The 22,654-nt window shown below is 39.6% G+C and overlaps 1 protein-coding gene across 1 annotated transcript in view; it reads left to right on the top strand.

Annotated features, from left to right (window-relative positions):
- Positions 1-22,617, top strand: part of COL9A3 (collagen type IX alpha 3 chain) — a 62,421-nt gene extending 39,804 nt beyond the window's left edge. Inside the window, exons 23-32 of the mRNA XM_075176731.1 lie at positions 2,190-2,243; positions 7,017-7,088; positions 7,740-7,775; positions 8,787-8,831; positions 9,926-9,958; positions 10,729-10,875; positions 13,522-13,576; positions 21,301-21,483; positions 21,631-21,708; positions 21,863-22,617. Of these exons, the coding sequence (XP_075032832.1) occupies positions 2,190-2,243; positions 7,017-7,088; positions 7,740-7,775; positions 8,787-8,831; positions 9,926-9,958; positions 10,729-10,875; positions 13,522-13,576; positions 21,301-21,483; positions 21,631-21,708; positions 21,863-22,044 (885 nt within the window). The 3' untranslated portion in view covers positions 22,045-22,617. The remainder of the gene's footprint in view (positions 1-2,189; positions 2,244-7,016; positions 7,089-7,739; positions 7,776-8,786; positions 8,832-9,925; positions 9,959-10,728; positions 10,876-13,521; positions 13,577-21,300; positions 21,484-21,630; positions 21,709-21,862) is intronic.
- Positions 22,618-22,654: the final 37 nt, after the last annotated feature.

The raw sequence follows: 22,654 nt of genomic DNA, 5'->3' as shown, positions 1-22,654 counted from the left end.
ACTGATCGTGCCGGGGGCTCCCCCGCCCCCGACCGATCAATACTGCTGCTGAGCACGTTCAAGGGCCCCCTGGATGCCATAGGCCCCTGGGCTGTAGCCCAGTTAGCCCTATAGTTAATCCGGCCCTGTGCCTGGCCCAGAGTCCTTTTCACTGATGTCTTGTACACCAGGATCCTCCAAGCTAGAATAGCTCTCTTGGCATTCTATTCTCCCTATATTCTTGGCTGTATACACAGGGAGAAGGGTCAAATGTTTCAATCCTCTCCCTTTACAGCAGGGATCTATCAGTGACACTTTAACTGTTAGAGATACAGTCTCTGTTACCTTGATTTTACAATGGAATGGCTTGACTCAATTAGATATTTGGCTGGATACACTAAACAAAGGGTTGCAATATTACATCAGGGAATGACACTTCACGCTCGCGTAAAAGAACAAGACATTTGACACATTGTATCTGCAACATTACACAATCTGAGTCTGTGATACATTTCGATACAATAACATTTATATTGATACATATTAATACATTTCCCAATGCTATTTAAGCCAGTATATTTACTGTGGAGGCACATTGCATATAATCTAGAAGATCTAACGTAATTATCTCTCAGATTACCTATTGAGTTAGCTAATTAACATGGGCTGGCAGCTAGCTATATCAAGTAACTCAGACATGATTACAAACCAGGTCTACGTCACACTTCATAACAATGGATATTTGAGAAAAATGGTAATTACCTTAGCTAACACAAGGAAAATTACTTCTACTGTCCTGTTATTTCCACACAATATGGCAATATTCTTTTTATTTCTAATACATACAATATTGCAGGTAATAGCAAGGACAAAATGTACCTAATAACATGAAATAATAATACACATAATACACCAATGCTCTGGTGTATATACTTAAACTGGGCCAAGGATTAAATAGTACATTAAACGGTAAGAAACTGGTGATGATTAAAAAATCTTAGTCCAGTAACATCCTGTTTCGTTACACTAGCCCATCGGTCATCACTTTTCATTTTGAGCGCAGAACAGCAATTTCCATGTGTCTGGTGCTTTAATACATGTGGTCTAAACCAATATTTATGAGAATGCAGCCTATCGGTACAATAGGAACCAAATCCCTGCAACTTCAAGTTCCTAGTGATAGGGTTGCATTTTTGTAAATAGAGTGCACATTAAATTAAATTAAATTAAAACATATATAAGAAATCCCTTCACTTCAACTGAACTTGTTTTCTAAATAGCTGTATCTAGCTTTGTTTAATATGACCATTCACAGTCTAGTCTGGTCATTCATCCTGACCAATTAATGGCTAGATCTTGAATCAATTTCTACATGCACTAGTGTGGTCAAATTGAACAGAGTTAGTCATTCACATGTGCAGCTTGCAGCTGTGTGCTTCCTCGTCGGCCAAGTGGGCTAATAACCTCACCCTCTTTCAGATGGTGGCCATCAGGTGACCTGAGTTTCCTATATGACCGATCGATTCCTACCCAACTGAATCAGAGTTCAATCTGTCAGGTTGGGATTAGCCTACACATGATACAGTGGTCAACTAGTATGGTGAAGAATGATCAAATTGTCCTACCAAATCTGCAACCAGTGGCTTTTGAGTTGTTCCATTACATTCATATCAAGGCATTCTGGGATATGCAGTTCAACAGTTGTAAAGTCTCCTGCTGCCTATCCATAGTCTAAATTAAGCATTGTGCCAAACAAAGAGCAGATCTGTGTCAGGCCCAACTTTAATTCCTCCATAATGTTCAACATGTGAAACTGAAATACCCATATGACCTGAATTATTTTCAGACCAAGCCCATCGTACTGGGCCACATGGTGAGTAGAGTAAAACCATTATAGCATTAGTGGTCTGAATTTGGGGAAAATAAGCAATATTTCTAAATGGTTCTGGAAGGGGGAAAGATTAGACCAATAATGGAAGCTCTACACTGCATACAAGGGCACTATTTTCTTGACTTTGAAATACTACAGTCTCCCATATATAAGTACATGCTAACCACCTATTGCTGCCTATGTTAAACACATGTTTAGTGTACAACTGTTTCAGGTGACTGATCAGGAGTGGTAAAAAGACCTGCATGCTGTGATGGGATTCAGCTAAACTGCTACCACTGTGATAATGTACTGTTTATCCTGGTGTTTGTCTCCTCAGGGTGGTGTCGGTCTGCAAGGATCTATTGGAGTCTCCGGAGTGCGAGGATTTCAGGTCAGTATTTCATTGCTTTAAAATCTTGAACCATAATGAAGCAGATGAAGAACTAGATCATTGGCAAATGGGCAAAATCAATCAGTACATACTGACAGACCAGCATGTACAAAGACACAAGTCATTGTTTATAGACATAATCCTGTGATGTTTGTCAAAGTTTATTAGGCAGGGCTCTAGTTGCTATAATTTTGTTTGTATGAAATGACCCATTGACTTTGTGCCAATTTATGAGAAGCTGCAGAAACATTAAGCAGTGCATAGAGATACGTATTATAGAACATAGGTGAAAATATGACACAACTTTGTATTGAGCCACAAATGGTGGAGCTGACACTGCTGTGAATGCACTGAAGACTAGACCATCCATTACAGCCATAAGTGTGAGCTGCACCTGTGGTATCTCTGCAGGTTGTATACTATCAGGGACCCAGATTCCTGTCCCTTAATATATTTTTACTGTGCTATAAGTCATAGCATAATATCGACTGATTATTATTAAAGGCAGATATACTAAACCAATATTTGAACACTAAGGGGGCTATTCAATTGTTAGCGAGACGGGTGAAAATCCTGCGCTCGAAAAATATTACCGTTAATACGGTAATTACTCGCTGAATTTCAGTTCGGAGCTGCGAGCTGAAATCCAGCGAGTAAATTACCGTATTAACGGTATTTACGCGCAAATTACCGTATTAACGGTAATATTTTTTAGAGCGCGGGATTTTCACCCGTCTCGCTAACAATTGAATACCCCCTACGAAGGAATGTACAATTAACATATACCTGTTTAGCATTTTATTCTTTATTTAATCTTTATGAATGTTTTTATTTCATTTACTCTGGATTGAGTTATAAATGGACAGATCCTAAACATATTGTATATGGGATGAGAGCTTTGGATTCATTTTCATGTATATTTTATGCAGTTGGTTTATTTGTAGGTTTTTATGTTTTAGTTTATTTCCGGTAATAAATATATCTCTATACAATGATTGATTTTATTACCAAGTTTTTCTTCCTATAAAGTAATCAATTCATATTCGAGAAATAAAATAAACTACTCTAATTCTGAAGCCCTCCCACAGCATTTTCCAGATAACTGTAAACATCTCTTATCACAAAATTATGACTTCAATTGGTGGACAAAAGAGATAAAATGTGCATCTATATTATCACCTCTTATTCCTCATAATATATAGAGTATCTCCTCTCCACTTGATATCTAAAAGGACCTTCATGCATGGGGTAGGTATGTTATCTGCTGGCTTGGCCGCATAGCTGCAGTGAAAATGAACATTTTATCCTGGATCGTATATATATTTCAGAAAATTCCTGTCCAAGTCCCACGTAAACAAACATATTATACAGATTAAAATTCACCACTCTTATTAGATCATCTTGTGAGGTATATATGTTACATATTTGGGCCAGCTAGTAGCCTGGTTTCTCGCCCCCATCTTCTGCCAGATGGCTCCATATTGAAACCTTTAACACTGGTATAACTTTCCTAAATCCTAACCTCTTCTAAAGTCAGACATTGATCTGGGATCCTATTATTAATTTATTCAAGGCCACCTCGCTATATTCCATTAAGAAATTTAAGTTAACAGCATGAGCAAACCAAATTCTGTAGGTTTACATTAAACCTATAGAATCTGGTAGATTGCGGATGTAATCCATCTAGCAATAGATCATTTGGACGCTGAACAACCTTTCTTGTTTACCTCCTAAAATACCAAAAGACTCACTGTTTTGTGAATATCGTGAGTCTTATGAACATAGGTCCTTAAAAATTTGACCACATCCAGATATCGAAGAGAGTCGTCTTCCTCTGGAGACCTACTGTGGACCGAGGGTGGAAGCACTATAGCTTGGTTTAGGTGAAATCTAGAGACCACTTTAGGCTGAAAGGAAAACCTGGTCCAAAGTACTGCCATATCCTCATTGAAAATATAAAGGGGAGTCTTGCAAGACAAAGCTGTCAACTCTGAACCGCTTCTCGCAGTTGAAATGACTAAAAGAAAAGCAGTCTTCCAGGTCGGGAATTTTAAGTGTACTTCATCCAAATGTTCAAATGGTGAATACTGCAAAATATCTAACACCAAATTTAGATCCCATGGGGCCACCGGAAACATGTAAGGTGTATAGTACACCCTGTAAAAAAGGTCTTAACATCTGGCAACATAGCCAATCGTCTTTAAAAAAAAAAAAAAAAAGACACCTGACAACTGAACTTTCGGGGAACTATGGATCAACCTGGCATCTACCCGATTCTTTGAGAATATAAGGAGCCTGGGCACTTTGAAAGAAGAGGTGGGAAACCCCTTCTTCTCGCATCGGACAATATAATTCCTCCACCCTCTGGTAATTTTTGACCGAAACTGGTTTGGAGTTCCTTTATTCAAAGAACAAGGCTTCAGCAGCCATACTGTTAAGGCTAGATGCTGTAAACTTGGGTGCAGAAATTGCCCTTGAATTAAAATGTCTGGTCTGAAAGGCAGATGCCACGACCGACCTGCCAAAATGATGAGGACGTATGTGTGGAAGGATCTTCGCAGTCTCTCTGGAGCCACCAGAGTGACCCAAATCCCTTTTCTCTTCACCTTCTTCGGAAGCATTGCAACCAGGGGAAATAGAAATTAGATGGAACAGGCGTCTCCTAACAACACCTTTTAGGGTTCTTCCCTTTGAACAAAAAAGGTCCACCTTGTGGTTGAACTGAGATTTCAGGGTGAAGAAAACATTCAGTCTGCCTGCTCAATAAATACTGCAAGTATGGCCTGAACATTCTGTTCCGCCAAACGCAAGATCTTGCTGATCTCTACGATAACGAGATGACCTTTTTGCCTCTCCTGTGGTTGAGGTATGCCACATCTGCGTCATTATCAGACTGTATTTTTACTGACGATCCCCGCAAAAATGTTGAGCACTGACTTGAGGGCAGAGCACTAATTGCAATTCTAATAGATTTATTAGAGCTTTGACTAATCCACCAAAAGAGTGGGTGACGCAACCCTTTGAGAAAGTCTAATCACCTGGCTGGATAGACAAAGGGTGGATTTGTTCCACTTGGAAATGAGTTCTTATTAGAATTCTCTCACATGCAACTGGTCAAACAGGACCCCCTCAAAAGTCGAAACAATCTTGCATAGTACTCTTATGCAGACATGTACAGATGTCTGTCTGTGAGCCAACAGAGACTTTACTTTGCAAGGACAGAATTTTGTCTGCCAGTAAAAAAACACTGTTTTTGGGTGTTGAAACAAAGACCCAAAAAGATCATGCAAAAGGCATATTGCCTTGTCTGCTGGAAGCCCCATGGTGAAGAATCTGAGGAAGTTTATAATCTATCCTTGAGCCACAATCCTTTCCACCCAGGCGTCTGTAGTGGATTTTACCACTGGTCCAAGAAGTGGAGTAAACTGGCTCCTACCATAGAAGAATCTGTGCAGACAAAGTAGCCATCATGCTGATTGCTCTAGCGGCCCAAACCTGTCTCTCTCTCTGCAAACTTCCCTTAGGAGCAAAGGCTTACCTTCTGGTGTATTGACTCCTAGGGCTAGATTATTAAATGGCAGTTTGGTCAAACCGCTGTTTTTTTGGCAATTTTTCTGGCGGGTTTAAAACTGCCAGAATTACTAAAGCTCAAACTGCCGTTAAAACAGTCAGAATTAAAAAAAAATCAAAACAACCACTTTACAAATCTCCATCCTGATTTTAACAAGGATAAACATATAAACCACCATATTTACTAAGCTGGGGTTTTCAAAACCACCGCAAAACCGCCATCCAAACGGCCAAAATGAAAGAGGTGGTTGTGAGTGGCGAGATTGCTCAAACTTTGAGCTCTTTTGCCATTCAGAACATAAGAGGAAGCATCAATCATATGTAAATTATTGAGGCAATCATTGTTTATTATGGTGCAAAATTAATTTATAATTTACTTATGAGGAAAACAAATTAAAAATTTTAAGAGGGCAAAATGATTGCATTATTATATTATTCTGGCACTATGTAATGCCAAATTGTGCAACAAATAGAATATCATTAATAATATTAAGTAATTTCTAATGGTGAATATTATTTGGCATTACATAGTGCCAAATTTAATATAATCAATAATTTTGCACCCTTAATTATTAAAAAAAATAAAAATCCTCATAAGTAAATAATAAATTAATTTTGCACCTTAATCAATAATGATTGCCTCAATGATTTATATGTGATGTCTGTTCTGGCAGGTGCGGGGTATAGAGGGAAAAGTGGATGAGCTATGATTTAAATGCAAGGATTTAAAGTGCTCCCACTCCTGGCTGCACTCAATACCCCAATGTCATATGCAGTAGTTACAATTGATTGGAAACAGAGTGTCAGGTTGTTACCGATCGCATTCTGTCATTTTTCCTTGGAAAATGAAAGCAAGCAATGATTGGTTGCTATGGACATCAATTTTCTTGTGCACTAGTTTTCATAAAAGACAGCCAAAGTGTATTACAGCCCTTCTATACATCTCACGGGTGTAAAATATTTTAAATCTCAGTATTGGTCTAAGGTGTCTTTCCAGTCAAGGGGGAATGGTTTAGCTATTGTCTGACCCTAGCAATGTAAAATTAAGGCATTTTAAAATTAATAATATAGTAAATCTTAAATCGATACAGCTGTAAACTGCATCATAATGACAGGTTTTTCATGGTTTTGGAAGATTTTGAAGTGGTTCATGTAACGCTATGTAGCACTGAAATTGTTTTGTTTTCTCTATTCTTATGTTAGGGGCCAAAAGGCAACATTGGTGACCCTGGCTTACCAGGTCCTACTGGAATTCGTGGTGGATTTGGGGAACGGGTAAGAGACTGTTGAATACAAACACAAAACTTCCATTATAAATCCACACCACATTACTCTGAATATACCAGACGAGTGTGAGATTCATTTTTACATGACAAAATATTTGGTAATAAAGGGCAAAGGAGCAAACAGATATATTTATGTCATTAGAATGTCAATTAACTTCTACCTGACCTTAAAAAAAAAAAAAAAAAGTCAATAATGCAAATGAGATATTTATTAATTAACAGTAGAGGGTACGTTATCCAATGTCATTATTTAAGGATGTGATAACAGTGAAAGGATAAATTCATTGCACTGAAATCTATCCAGAGTTTAGTTGCTGCTGCAGACACACCCTGGTATGAAAGATTTTAGTCTATACAGATGTGGTTGGGGCAGTAGAACTTTATTGCCCTCCAGTTAACTATCCAGAAATAATAACATGCACATTAAGACCCAGCAAACTTTGTTTATACCACTGTAAGTTGTCCTGAACTTTACCGGACACACCACAAGAGGCCTTTTATCCCACATTAAATTCTTAATTTAGTTGGCAATTAGTGGAATTACTTTTCATGCAGAAGAAAAGGGAACAATTGAAGCCTGACTGCAACAGGAATGTGTTACAGGATGCAATAGATTTAACTTTAACATTCTCTTCTCCAGGGTCCTGTAGGGGCTTCGGGACCAAAGGGCAATCAGGTAAGATGTTTTCATGGGGGATAGTGAATCAATAACGGAATTTTTTTATTAATGTTTCCCAATTGATAATATAAATTAAAAACATTATTTGGTTGTTTGTTTGCCATTTGCGGTTAAAACAACATGCAAATCTCATTCACACTCTCTCATACGTTATGCTTTTACCAATACTATTAGTCAATCTATTGTACTGATAGCATGTGCTAAAGCATGAGAAATAGGTGATAGGGCTTTATTGAATTTCATTCCAGCATTAAAAGGAATGGTAGAATTGACGCTTATTTGACCTATTTTGAAGCTGCTTTTCATGCGTTAATGTGTGAACAAAAGGCAGATAGATATTAATACGCCCTTAACCCTTCTTCTTAAAAAAGATGGGAAGTGGAGTATTAAGCGAAGTAGGTGGTGAACCAGGAGTGAGCAGTGCTGCGAAATCCAAGGGGAGTGGAGTGTGTCCCGGAGAAGAAGGTGGTGGACTGAGGAGGATGAGTAGGGAGAAGTAACCTTTTGCCTTAGCCATGATTAGATCATAGGTGATGTTAGTTTAATAATAAATTGCAAAACAACTTATACTCAATTGGGGATATGTATTTTTAAGGGAAATTGTGCATAGTTGCCTTAAACAGTTCACCTAGGTCACAAATATCATGCACTGTATTTCTAGACACTGGCTGCAGATATATATCTTGCCAATGATTCATTCAAAATAATCTAGATCTCTTGCATTATGCTATTTATTTCAAAGCTGGGAGTAACAGCTCCAGCTGCTAAAGTGGAAGACATTCAGAGAATTTTATTGTTCAGGCAGATTTGTTTTTTCTTTGGACACAACAACAAATAAATTTAGATCTGTGCATTTGGTACAATATTACATAAACAGCAAATCTGCTGTTAAGTCTAATGGCAAAGGAAATTAACAAATCTGGTAGACAATTAAATGCTTTGATGTGGGAGGTCTCCTTTATTATATCCTGTCTCTGTGTGATCTCACATTTCTCTGTTCACTTTCAGGGTATTGCTGGTTCTGATGGGCTTCCAGGAGAAAAAGGAGAGCTGGTATGTTATGAGCACAATTATTTGCATAGGCACTGCAATATGTACATATACATTTTCCATTACAGTAGCAGTTCACGCATATGTTCTACTTGGCTTCACATATAGACAACAGGCTATATAGATTTAAGCAGCACTGTGGAACTCTGTATGTGTTTAGTTTTATTATTGCTGTTATTATGAATTGATTTATTACTACTTTTGGAAGCTAATAGTTGAAGTGTACCTCACCTGTGCACAGTGAAGGCAGCTATTGGGCTGGCTGAACCAATATCAGCCTAGGAATTCAATAAGAAGGGGAGACATCACTAAAGCAAGAGGCACAAACTGTATCATGCCTTGGTGAAGTCACTAGTGCAAAGGGAAAAATCATAGTTTGCATTCTCTTCAATATTGATCAGTTCAACCCACAAAATGGCTGCCTCATTCTTGTGTAAATGATAGGTATACCTGAAAACCATGGACAAGCTGCTGTAATACAGCATATTGTTAAATTAATTTTCAGAATAAATGTACATTGTCCATTCCAGCTGGTAGATGTTGTAGCAAAAAGATGTGTACTGTTACATTTTCAGATACTACAAAGCATGGTTTCAATACTACCTGCATAACCCATGATTTTTTGTCAGCGAGACTCATGAGTGGGCTACCGGCTCATTTATAAACTTGTGACAGTGGTGGGTTGTACAAAATGTCATCAGAGGTCACATGAGCAGTTACTAAGCAGTTTGCAATGATTCCACATACACTTCATAGATCTTCTTTTCCCAACATGTTCAGCAGCCATTTTAAAGGTTAAATAGTCCATATAATTTACATAGTATTTTTTAGCAATTCCCAAATAAACAATATGTATAATAACAATAATATATATAAGATATATTGCAAATTGGGTTGCACACAATAAACTGTATTATTATTATAAATCCGGTGTTAACAATATTTAATGGCATTAGTAGCTATGATATTCAATTAGAAACTGCCTCTTCTGGGGTCCCAAAGTAATGGAACACGAACACTTAGGGTCCCAGCTAAAAAAGATTGGACACCATTGTTCTAAATAATGCTAATTTCTTTTTCTATGATTTATTTTGTAGGGACCATTTGGCACAGTTGGACAGAAAGGAGAGGTAAGAACTTTTAGAATGGACTAATTTATTACTCATTTCAAGAACAGAAATCAGCTCAAGATATCTGTTTTATAATCCAGTAGTAGAATCCATAATATAATTGCAGTCTTCAATACAATTGGCTAGAGCATCATACTACTCTATGCAACAAAGGACGTAGAGACTATTAATGAAGTAAAATAATTATTCCTTTATTGTGTTACTTTTGCATAGCTTAAAAGGTAGCAGAACAACATAGTCCTATATTGGTACACTAGAAAGAGTTTATTTTAAAGCAGTAACATTTACCAATCAAGGAAAGGACTCTCTTGGTATTTCCATACACACCTCTGTTTCATTGATGAAGTGACTTACCTGTTGCTTTCTCCAAAAACTCGTAACTTGAAAATAGACCTAAGGGGGGGAGCACAGGAAAATCTCATAAGTAAAACATGGGCTTAAAAATGGGGGTTATCTTTGAAAAAATGCAAATTCCATAAGTTTTCTTTGATCGTTTTTCAAAAACATCCCATTACCTGGGTATCACTTAACTGAGTCTGTAATGAGTTAATGTCCCGTAATATATTTAGGAAAGGTCAGGTTATGCTAAAACAGATAGCTTTGTGTCTTCTTTAAAATTATTGATGCAACAGTGAATCTTGTTCTTTCTCCTAATATTGAAAATCAAAGATGATCTATAAAGTAAAGGAGAAGTGTATTCTGTCTGTGAATGCAGTATTGTGTACAGATCATGTGCTTTGTAACTCTTGTGTTTTTTGTCTTCCCACCAGCCAGGAGTGAGAGGTGAATCTGGCCCTAAAGGTATTGGTGGACCTAATGGGACATCTGGTGTACCAGGAATTCCCGGCCCACCTGGACCAATGGGTTTCCAAGGAGAACAAGGAGTCCCTGGGATAACTGGAAAGACGGGTGTTCCTGTGAGTGTCATCTGACATATGTTTGTTTCTTTCTACATGTAACCAGTTACAGCACATTTGACTTGTGTAACAAAGTCTAAATAAACACATATCTAAATGTGGCTGCACTAATTAGGCATCTGGTGGAGCTTTGTACTAACAACATATCTGCTATTCCTAAAAGCTCAATATACAGAAGTGCCATAAATTATTACAATGTGTTGTGTTGCTCCTGAACTTTTCTAGCCACACATTCCAGCTCTATTAGGCCCATAGGGTTGTGAAGGAAAATCTGCGTTATTGCGGTTCCGTATTACCTTTAATAATGCGCACTCTGCACGTTATCGCACTCACAGAACCTACTCGATTATGCCCCTATGAATTTGTGTGCATGGATGATATAAGGTAAATTATGTATTTATTTTAAAGTGCTACTCAAAAAAGGAAAACAATCTAAAAATCACTTGTGCGGACTAAGACATCAAAAATCTTTACAATTGGGAACAAACATTAATAAAACAATACTGGGTAATACATACAGACAGAGAGGTAATTGTAATGTTTGAATATTGCTCTGTTCATGAAGGAGTGGAGACCTTTCAATCTTGAAGTGGTTAACAACATAAAAGTGAATTAATCATTTAAGCCCTTTTTATTGTTTGTCACAAAAGTGTTAGAAATATATGTAAATTTTGTTTTTGCTATTTTAAACTCATTTTTAATGGTGAGAACTGAGACGTAAAGAAGAGAATAACATATTTTTCTAGTGATAAAAATTGTCAAAATATGTACCAGCAAGTTAGCTTTTAAGTCATTTATAGTTTGTTGCAGTTTTTGTCCACAATTTCCAGTTTTGCAGAATTTTTTTTTTTTTTTTAATGGTATTTTGAACCCTTTAGAATTTTTTGAATTTCTGCATAAATGTGATACTTTGATTAATAAGTGAATGAAAAAGTATGTCCTTTTGTGTATTTGATTTATTGGGTTCTCTATATCTATTTTTATGGCTTAGATGAAAATCTGAAAACATTGAGTGTCACATTTATGCTGAAATTCAGAAAATTCTGAAGGGTTTAAAAACTTCTAGCTTCACTATATTTTTTTTAAATCGTTACATCTTTTCAATATTTTAAAGGCTTTTTTTTCCCCATCTTGTAGAAATGTTTCCTATAGGAATGGCACAACAGGTTCCTAAAATGATATCAAAAGCTAACGAGGGGGAGGGAGTCGACAACTTTAGATGGGGTGAACAATCCTCCCAATTGTAAAGCGCTACGGAATTTGCTGGCGCTATATAAATAAATGATGATGATCCTCCAAAATAATAACTTTTCTTAGCAGGATATATGAAACTAAAGGAGGTCATGTCTTGTTAGATTTACAATCCTCTCAACTGCCCCTAAAGTTTATGCTTTCTGGATTTCTATATGTTAAAACAGGCTGGATAATTACAGACCCAGTTACTTAAATTAATGTACCCCTCCATAATTAAGGGCTCATGCACATGAGGGCTATTAAACTTTGGATCAGCCTGCATTTACCAGATCATTAAGAGTTTGGCTTGTTTTCCTTCTGCTTTATTATCTGTTATTGGATGGAAGATGGACCAAAATTGCACAAATATATATGCACATATGACAAGATGAAACCCAGGGATCAATTACTTAAAATTAAAGGAACAGTATTGAAGTACAATAGCACTCTTGTCCATTATCCCTAATAAAGACAATACATTATGACTTGCTGAAAGTACTCAACAGAGCAAGTTAAGTTCTTATCATTTAACTGCACTGTTATAGAGCTGTTTCAAGAGAACACTCATACTGAAATGGAAAATGATCTGGGTTTTATTAATTAATAGATATAGGACCTCGCTTATAGTTAGGAGAAAATCCAACAAAAGAGTGCAAATTTGCACCTAGACAAACTATAATGTGATCCAAGGGGGGGCAAATGCATTTTCTTTGACATGCAGGGAAAGTGCTGCCTGTTTTTACATGTAGCACATAAATACTGGTCAGCGTTAATTTAACACTATGATTTAGCCCCTTGGTAGCTGAGCCTATTTTGGAACCTTTGGGTTGGTCACATTCCAACATCAATATCAGTAATTTGTTTATGCAGTACCCACACAGATTATACCTTGGTTTTTTGTTTTTTTTCAAAAAATACCATTAATTTGCTTTCCTGCCACTGCAAAAAAAAAAAAAAAAAAAAATATACCTAAAATGGCCAAAACTGTCCTCTTCCTGTGCCGCCCAGTCTCTAGGTGCCAGGATAGAGGGGATTCCCTCCCCCATCATGGGCTTTTTAATAATTTCTGTAGTGTAGGGTGTTATTGTCTGCTGATTACATGTGATCACCAAACAATAACTATTAAGGGGCCTTATCATTTGAAAAAGGGGACTTGTCTTTAGCACTGCAGGTGTTAGAATTCAGATAGGACATGCCTCCCCTCCAAATTCTAAATAAGTCCACCCTCCCCCTGTAGCACAACACACTTTTGACAAAGTACACAATTGCACCGTCTAGCTGCATTTACTCCTAACTATAATGTGCCCTATAGTGCACATGATTTTTCTTACTATGTAGTTTTGGCGCATAGACAACCTGAATGAAAGAAATTATTATAATGAATAAATATAAAAAAACTTTCACTTGTTTTAGGGCAAGCTGGCGAGTGAGCAGCACATCCGGGAGTTGTGTGGGGGAATGATAAACGGTGAGTGTTATATGCATTAATATAATCATAATTTGTAAAAAGGCAGCCAGAGCAGAACAGGCTGGAAGTTAGTAAAGCCGTCCACATGTGTGATTGTAGACAGGCCAATCAAATTGTGCACAACTGCACCATCAGCTGATGGCCACATACACAGGCCTTTAAAGGGTATTGCCCAGCAGAATTTTGCATCTGGTCTGTTTATGTGTGATCAGATTTTGATAATTCAGCACAAGCAAATCTACCATTATAGTCCATAAACAAGTAAGGTGTCCCACAAAATTAGCTTGTTAAAGGGTCTGTGGCAGAGCACACTACACATAGAGCCCACCTCAGTTATTAGAGTGTTAATTTAAGTGGTGAATAATCAGATGTTAATCAAGATATTATTATTTCTTTGTGGATAAATTGTGTATTTATTGGGAGACCAGAGCTGAAATATATTATTTATTTATAATGTACCAATCAAATCTTGTGTTGCTGTACAGCTGGGTTGGGTACGGTTTAACGATGATTATAAATCCGACAACGAGGAAGCCTACAAATAAAACCAGAATGTAGCAAAACCCGATTTCAATATAAACAGACTTACCTTAAAACAGACACTGCAGATCTCCGATGGCACCAGCAGGCTGACCGCAAGTTATTCCGAATGGACAGGTGTTTGGCACTACACTTTGACGTCATCGCGTCCTGTATCAATGATCATTTAAAGTGGTGGTTCGATTATCACCGCTACAGTTTGGGAGATTACAAATTGTGCCATATATAAACATCTCCTCTGCAGAGCCCTGCAGATCTTAGTCTAAAAGTGAAGGGAAACAAGTGAGACTTAAGGACTACTTGGAGCAGGTGATGTAAAGTTGGTGAGATGAGATTTAGAAGGTTTCACAGAAGGAGAAAATAGAACTGCAACATGTTTGAAGAATGTGAATTTTTTGGGGTGGAAAGGGGAAGTGTCTGATAGTGTGAAATGGGAAGTTCCATAGATGACGTAGCATAAGAAAAGTCTAGGAGGCATGCGTCCGTATAGGTTATGGAGAGAGGATGAGATAATGAGTCATTGTAGTAGTGTATTTGAAATTAAATCCAGATAAGGTGGAGAGGGGTGATGAGGGGACTTTTGCTATAGGGAACCAGTGCAGGGACTGCTACAGAGAGAAGACAGTTATACTCTTCAACTAGAGGTTACACTAGTCAATGCTGAAAACTTTGTTGTTTAGTTGAAACATGTGTAAGTTAGGCACATATTCTGGAAAAGTTAAGGCATTGTTAATGACCAGTGTAATTTGAGGAAGTGTAAATGTAAAATATATATACTACTATATATAATAGTTGTCTGTAGCACCCCCACCTCTATACCACTCTCCTGTAAGAACCTCAGTTTGTTTAACCCACAGAAAAGGAGAGAGAGAAGCGAACAGAAAAGGAGGAAAGGAACATCCTCCTCCTGAACAAAACAAACTATAACATGTCACACAAAGGTTGGGTGCCAACAGACTGGGTGGGGTACGCGTCGCCGACGCTGAGGACACCTACAAAAGATAAACGATTTCAGAAGACAACGACAAGAATATACACAGACTTACCTGATTAGCGACTGTCCAGATATCCGATCGTACCAGAACACTGACAGGAGCTTCTTCCGAATGCACAAGTGTCCGGCAGTAGTTCCTGATGTCAGTGCGCTCTTAATGAATTTTTATTTAAAGCAGTAATGTCGGGACCCCTCTCAACAGTTAACCTGCGTGGTTCCGAGATTGCCACTTTAAATAAAAATTCATTAAGGGCTTACTGACGTCAGGCACTACTGCCGAACACTTGTGCATTCGGAAGAAGCTCCTGTTAGTGTTCTGATACGATCAGATATCTGGACAGTCGCTGATCAGTTAAGTCTGTGTATATTTTTGTCGTTGTCTTCTAAAATCGTTTATCTTTTGTAGGTGTCCTCAATGTCGGATTTACCAGCATCGGTGTAGAGACTACCACCGAACAGACTAAGTGAAAAGGATTTAACGTAAGTGAAAAAAATCCTATTTTCTCCAGCATCCATTGGAGGACATCCCAACGCTGCTATCATGGGTGTTAATGCTCAGAGAGCTTTTAACCCAAAACTAACATCCCTGGATGCAAACACATTAAATGTGTAAAATCTGGTAAAAGTGTAAACAGAGGACTAGGTCGCTGCTCAGCTAAGTCTCCAGAAGCACTCGCCATCCTGGTGAAGTGAGCCTGAAGATTCTCAGGAATAGGCTGCCCTGCTCCATTATAAGCCTCACGGATTCCTGGCATAATTCATCTAGAAATGGTAACCTAAGAAGCCAGCCAGCTCCTCTTATGTGCATCATAAAGAACCAAATAATTCTCAGTCCTACATACAAAAGTATGCAAAGCTCAAACCACAGTCCAACTTTTTAAAGGGAGAATGTTGTAAAGCATTCAAGACCAAGTTGAGCTCCTAAGAGGCCATCGGAGGGACATAAGTCTGAAAAACATCTGAACAGATCCGAGCCAGTCCTCTTTGACAAACAACAGAGAGAGCTTACATCTGAACCTTAAGAGCACGAAGGTGCAGACTGGTGTCCAATGCCTCTTGTAAGAACATAAGTAACCTCAGTAAACAAAAAGAAGAGGTAGGAAAACCTTTCCTTTCACACCTAGAAATATATGTTCTCAGGCCTCTGTCATAATTTCTAGCCAAAACTTTTTTTCTGGCCTGAAACATGGTTTGCACTGCATGATCAGACAAACCCTTTGCTCTTAGGATCATAGATTCAGCAGCCACACCTTTAAAGCCAGATGCTCTAAACCATGGTGTAGAAGCTGCCCTTGACTTATAAGATCTGGTCTGAAATGCAGGTGATGTGACAGACCCACAGCCAGGGAGAGAATGTCTGTGTACTAGGCTTTTTGAGGCAGATGTTCCATGTTAACCAGAGCCCAGAATACTGCTCACAGTTCCAACACATTTACTGCAAGCTTGAATTTCTCGAAGGTCCAAAGACCCTGAAAGCGGACTTGAAGAGCAACAGCCCCCCAACCCCAAAGGCTGGTATCTGGCACCACCAAAGCCCAATCCCAGATTGAGAATGTACAACCTCTGCAGAGATTCTTCCTTTGCAGACACCAAAGGAGTAACTGAAACACCCTTGGTGAAAAACTGCTCATCGGACTAGAAAGAGACAGGTGAGATCAGTTCCTCCACTTCGAGAGGAGTTCAAATTAAACTCCCCTGCATGAAACTGAGGAACTCCGCACCTTCATGGAAAAGTGAACTGAAGTCTGTGAAGGCCAACACAGACATTACCGGTTTCCTCAAAGTTTGAATCCTGTCCTGCGGCAAGATCACAGTGTTTCCGGGTATCGAAAAGTAGACACAAATATATCATTTGCCGTGATGGAATCAACTTGGTCTGCTTATGGTGGGATTAAAAAGTCTGTGCTTTTACCTGTATATGGGACAGAAGCACTGATGGCGACCCTACCTTGATGAGAAGGTTGTCCAATTAAAGAATAATCGTCACTGCCTTCGACCTCAGAGTAACCATGACCTTGGTGAGAACTTTTGTTGCCGTGGCAAGCCCAAAGGTGAAAAGCCCATTTTCCCTCTCAGATTGTAATGTATAAGTACAGGTCTTTGATGCCCAAAGCCACCAAGCAGCCGTTCCATGCTGTATATCACCAATTTCAAGGACTCCATCTTTAATTTGTGTTTAAGGATTTTAGATTCATTATGGATTTGAAAGAAGTAAAACCTGAAACATTTTTGATGGTCTGGGACTGGTAGAACCACCACTGACGAAATCAGGGAGTGAATAGCCTCTCGCAGAGTAATACACTTTGTCCGATCTGTTGTAAGCCCTGTGGTAAAAAAAACATCTGGGTGAAGATCTAACATGTATTCCTCGATCCACGATTCCTCTAACCCAGGTATCTGTGGTAGAGTTGAACCACTAATCCTGGAAGAGGAGTAGATGAGATCTCACTACAGCAGATCCTGGGTGAGCAGAATGCTCGTCATACCAATTGCTTGTCTGACGGCTTGACTCCTGGACATCTAGCAGCAAAAGCCTGACTCCCTCCCTCTCTCTCTGCATACCACCTCTGGGGACAGAAGATTGTACTCTAGTATGCTAACTCCTCGTTTAACCTGACAACTGAAAGCAGTGAAAACTGGAAACGTTGGACTTGAGAGCATGAACAGGAAGTTAAAGCACTTTTACCTTCTGTAGCTTGACTAATAATGTTATCACGCTCAGGCCTCAACAAAACACCTCCCGAAAACGGAAGGTACAGCTAACAAGCCCACAGAAAGCTGTTCGGAACAGTGTTCCACAGCTTTATTCACCCAAGCAGAGGCTAAGGCAGGTTTTAAAGAGGCTCCTGCTGCCACAATAATGGACTTAAGGATGTTCTCAACCTTAGTCAGAGCCATGCTCAAGTGTGGCTGCATTGAGAATGGGGATGGTAGTTGTCTTAGACAACCATGCAACTGATGCATTCACCGTAGAGGGCGCTTCCCATTTACCAATATTCTCAGGAGGAAGAGGATAACAGGTGCAGCTTATGGGATACATAGAACTTCCAGTCTGTCGAGTTCCACTCCTCACCTAAAAACAATCCAACTGGGAGGAAGAAGGAAATTTATATTGTTTATTTTAAGCAGAGGTGATTTCTCAGCTTCAGGGACCGGGATGACTAGTACCTGGTGCACAGCTCGTATCAGCTTATCCAACCCATAACAGTCAGAAGGGACATTCTCTTTAAAAGAGGAGTCGGACCATACGAGTACTATGCCCCCCTCCTGGGAGGAACCGTCAGAATCGAACTCCCTTGCAAGAGGTGGGCGGAGTGGCAGATTCCAACATCTTCATCTCTAAAGAGGAGAAAACCCTAACCAGGTCCTCAACTGAAGTCCCCAGACTTCTGTCCCAAGCCTTTCCCTCTAAGACTGCCACCACACAGGATCTTAGACTCGCTCCTCATACACCGGAATCTGCGAAGGACCTCTCTTCCAAAAACGGGCCAGCTCAGCAATAGACTTGGCTGGAGATCTAGCCCAGGCAGTTTCCACCATGTCTGTACCAGAGCCCCCAGGCGAACATTGTACCCAATCCTCAGACTGGCAGGCTGCATACCAAGTGTCTGCATCTGACAGTCCAGAAGGCAATTTGAAGTTGCACCCTGCACAGGTAAACTTCATCATAAGAAGTAACCCCGCCTAAGCCCTCGAAGATCTCCCCCTATCTTACATGACAGGCACAGAGGGATAGAAAAAAAACACTGGACAAAAGCAGCACAGAAAAAGAAAGGGAGTCTGTAAAATAGCCCCAGAACCCAATCCATCTGAGGTACTAACCACAGTCAAAACTAACCCCACAGACCTTGTACCTTACAGAGTGGAGTGGTAGAGCTCAAAAATGGCTGATGTTCTAGTGTCTGCACAAGGAGTGAGATACTGCCAAGGAGAGAGGAGGGAAGCACCTCCTCCCAGAACTGGATTTGTAACTGTCCAAAAGGACAGCCCCCTTTACAAATCCAGTGCCTAGTGGGGACATACAATGGGGTAACTCCCACATGACCCAGCCCCGTGATAGAGGCAGCCCACCGCAATTTTCTTAACAGCTCTTCTCCCAGCACAGTGCTGGGAGAGGGTTTTACTCACTGCCTGCCCCTCCTCTGGTTCACAATGTACCCACTGCTGCTTCTCCTGCAGCCGCCTCATGGGACCACTGGTCACAGACTGCTATGACAGTGACTCCCCAAAATCCCCTAGTGTTATCCAGCATTGTGAGCAGGGGTTGTGACAGCAGAGGCACCCCTGTAGGACCTCTGAATCCCCTGCTCCAGTATCGCACAGCCAACCATGCTATTCGCTGCTCTGTTTTCAGCCGCCGATGTGGCTCTGTATATGTTAAAAAAGAAAAAACAATATTTATAAGTGCTGTCAAGGCAGCCCTAGATAAATGCCTCCTGCATTGCCAGGCTCTTAAATTAAACTGAGGTCCTTACAGGAGAGGGGTATAAAAGGGTAGGAGCTACGGACAACTATTAAGAAATTTAAAATGCCTGGATCTACACTACACTCCTAGGTACCCTGTGTCCCCAAATGGATGCTGGAGAATGATAGCATACCAGGCTGCTTAAAGAAGAGATAATGGCTGAGAACAGCCAGAGAAATGGACTGAATTAAAACTAGATGAAAAACAGGTGTGGACTATATTGGAGTTCTGTGGTATGGAGGGTTTGTATGGCATGGTCAAGTGTCAAAATAAAAATAAAATTTAGTAGAAGGATACATGTCTCGGGTTTAGCAATAATAAAGTAAGTGGTGACATTTGCATTGTCTCTCTGAAGTGCAGTGGGCAAAAGACAGGGAATAATCTTTAAATATAGAACTAAAGGAGCTTAGAAGTAATGGGGAAGAGGGCATAGCAAGAATGTTGTCTAGTGTAGCAAGGTATCTTGACTGAGGTGTTCAATCTTTTCTTGTAATTAACAAGATACTGGTCATTGAAAGCATATTTAGGTATGGGTAAAGCACATTGACGTTCACATTGAGAAGTTGTGTAACAATATAAGTATATTTGTTACATCAAGTTTGGTTGTAGGAAAGGCACATTATCTTGTAGTAGAAAGAATCTCACCCGGACAGGTATTTATCCTATGGTGTCCATCCATGTGGGAGTGTGAGGAAACCACCCTTAGCTGGGATGGTGGTTACCCTCCGTGGAATTCAGCTCACTTGGGCAGACTAGAATATATCCAATAATAAGGCTTTATTATGATGGCACAACAACATAAGATGTTCACAAGGTACAAGGTAAATGGTAGCGTGTACGCCCCAGCAGCCTCTTGCAGTCAGCAAAGTGACAATCTCAGTATACTTCAGGCTTATCCTCCCACAGTATTACTGCTACTGTTTAGCTGGACAGTTTATATGTCTGTTTTTAATTCTGAGACAATAAGAGCTAATAGGACTCTGAGTGGAGATGAGACTGTAGCTGGTAGAAGATGCAGAGGAAGTAGTAACATATGGGGGTGGGATAATCTATAATGAAGAGGAGAGTTTTGAGAGATAGCTTGTAAGATTGAAGGTGGGGGAGAGCCTGGTCAGACGGGTAGGAAATTTCATAAGTGGGGACCAGCTTGGGAGAAGTCTTGGAGGCAGAGGTGTTTATCAGAATTGGTACAGGGTGCAGGTCAGAAGTCTATCTAAGATGGCTAGAAGGAGTGGATCTCGTGATAAGGTCTAAGATGTATGAAGGGGAAGTTATTGGTGAGGGCTTTGAAGCTGAGAGTACCTTGAATTGAATTCTGGAAGTAATGGGGAGCTAGTGTAGAGACTAGCATTTAAGGAGGATTGTATAGGGTAAAGTTGGGTGAAGGGAAGGCCAGATAATAGTATGCTGCAGTAGGCAAGGCAGGAGATGAGAGAATGGATAATGGTATTGGGAACACTGCAAGTGAGAAAGGGAGTGTATTATAGCTATTTATTATAAGGAAATTAGGAAAATTAAGTTTTCTGCTGCAAATAGTAGAACAGTCTCAGTAATTCCAATGCTATCCTGGATTGGCAGTGACTTTGCAACCTATATTCATCCACTTCAGTAGTTTATAGAAATCACAAGGTGATTAAGAAGATAACATCCACTCCTTTTCAAATATGTTCACTTGACTGTGATCTATTTTCAACAGGAACAATGTTTAATTTTTTGTTTTCCCAGATCAAATTGCACAGTTAGCTGCTAACCTCAGAAGACCCTTGGCTCCAGGGCTGGTTGGTCGACCAGGCCCTGCTGGATTACCTGGCGCACAAGGCGTCCCTGGGCGTGTGGGACATCCTGGTTCTCGTGGACCTCCAGGATACAGAGGGCCAACGGGAGATCTGGGAGATCCTGGTCCAAGAGGTAAGGGCAGACTATTACTATTTGGTTACCAATGCGATTTATGTAAACTTGGAGTAACCAACTTCAGCTCAGTGTGCATATACCTAGAAGGTCTTTTAAAATTCTAAAAGAAAAACATGTATAGACCAACATCTTTTCATGTTCTAGGTAATCTAGGTGAGAGAGGAGACAAAGGACCAGTTGGACGAGGAATCGATGGACCATTTGGTGATCAAGGGGAGCCAGGTATACTCATCTATTTAACATAAATGAAGGCAGTGAAAGGCTTCTTAAACCAACTGCATGTGTTTGAACTTATTCTAGTATATATTATATTGTATTTCTGTACCTATAAAACAATTGCAGTATTTGGCAGGATAAACCCATGTTTGATTTACAGGTGCACAAGGAGTGCCTGGGATAAGCCAAGATGGCCGGGATGGTGCACATGGTGAGCCTGGTTACCCTGGTGAGCCTGGCAGACCAGGTACAGTAGGTGCTCAAGGTACTCCTGGAATATGTGACACATCCGCCTGTCAAGGTGCTGTCTCTGCAGGAAAATCTAGTCATCCTAAGTCCTAAACATCACAATGAACAAAGAGAAGGAACTATATTCAATGCAGCTCCATGTTGTATGGAAGACCTTCCCATAGAAACATTCAGGGAGGTTGTTGTTTGTAACTAAAACAAAGAATGGCGTCAAACATCATTAGACCAGCTTCATGAAACTGAAGACCAACTGATTCTTCTAGACGATGATTTATTTTGTTTATTATCCCTGACACCCACATTTATTTTTTACCTCTTTGAACACTCTTTCCCTCTACAGTCGTTAGACTTTATTTTGGCCTTGTTTGCTTGGTATGCTGCTCACCCTAATCTGTGTCAGTTCCCAAGCTGTTCATCCAGCGTTCAGAGGCTTATGAGAACCACCCTCTTGCAGTCTAGTCTTGCTAGAGGTAAGTGTACATAGAAATTTCCAAAGGAGAACATTTTTATATTTCCATCTCAAAATCTTTATCCACCAGCCTGGAAATTTTGTTAAATATAAAAAAAAAATGCAGTGTGATTGTGACATATTGTAATAAAACCATTTCCAAGACATAGAGAAGTACTGTATAATGTGTTGTAAAAATAAAGAGTTGTTTTTTTAAATCATGTCCTTAATATGTCCTGCTTTAGCACACTGCGG

This window comes from Mixophyes fleayi, chromosome 6, assembly GCF_038048845.1.
Source record: "Mixophyes fleayi isolate aMixFle1 chromosome 6, aMixFle1.hap1, whole genome shotgun sequence".
Taxonomy (NCBI): domain Eukaryota; kingdom Metazoa; phylum Chordata; class Amphibia; order Anura; family Limnodynastidae; genus Mixophyes; species Mixophyes fleayi.
Note: the sequence above shows the minus strand (reverse complement) of the source record. Positions and strands in the feature narration are given on the sequence as shown.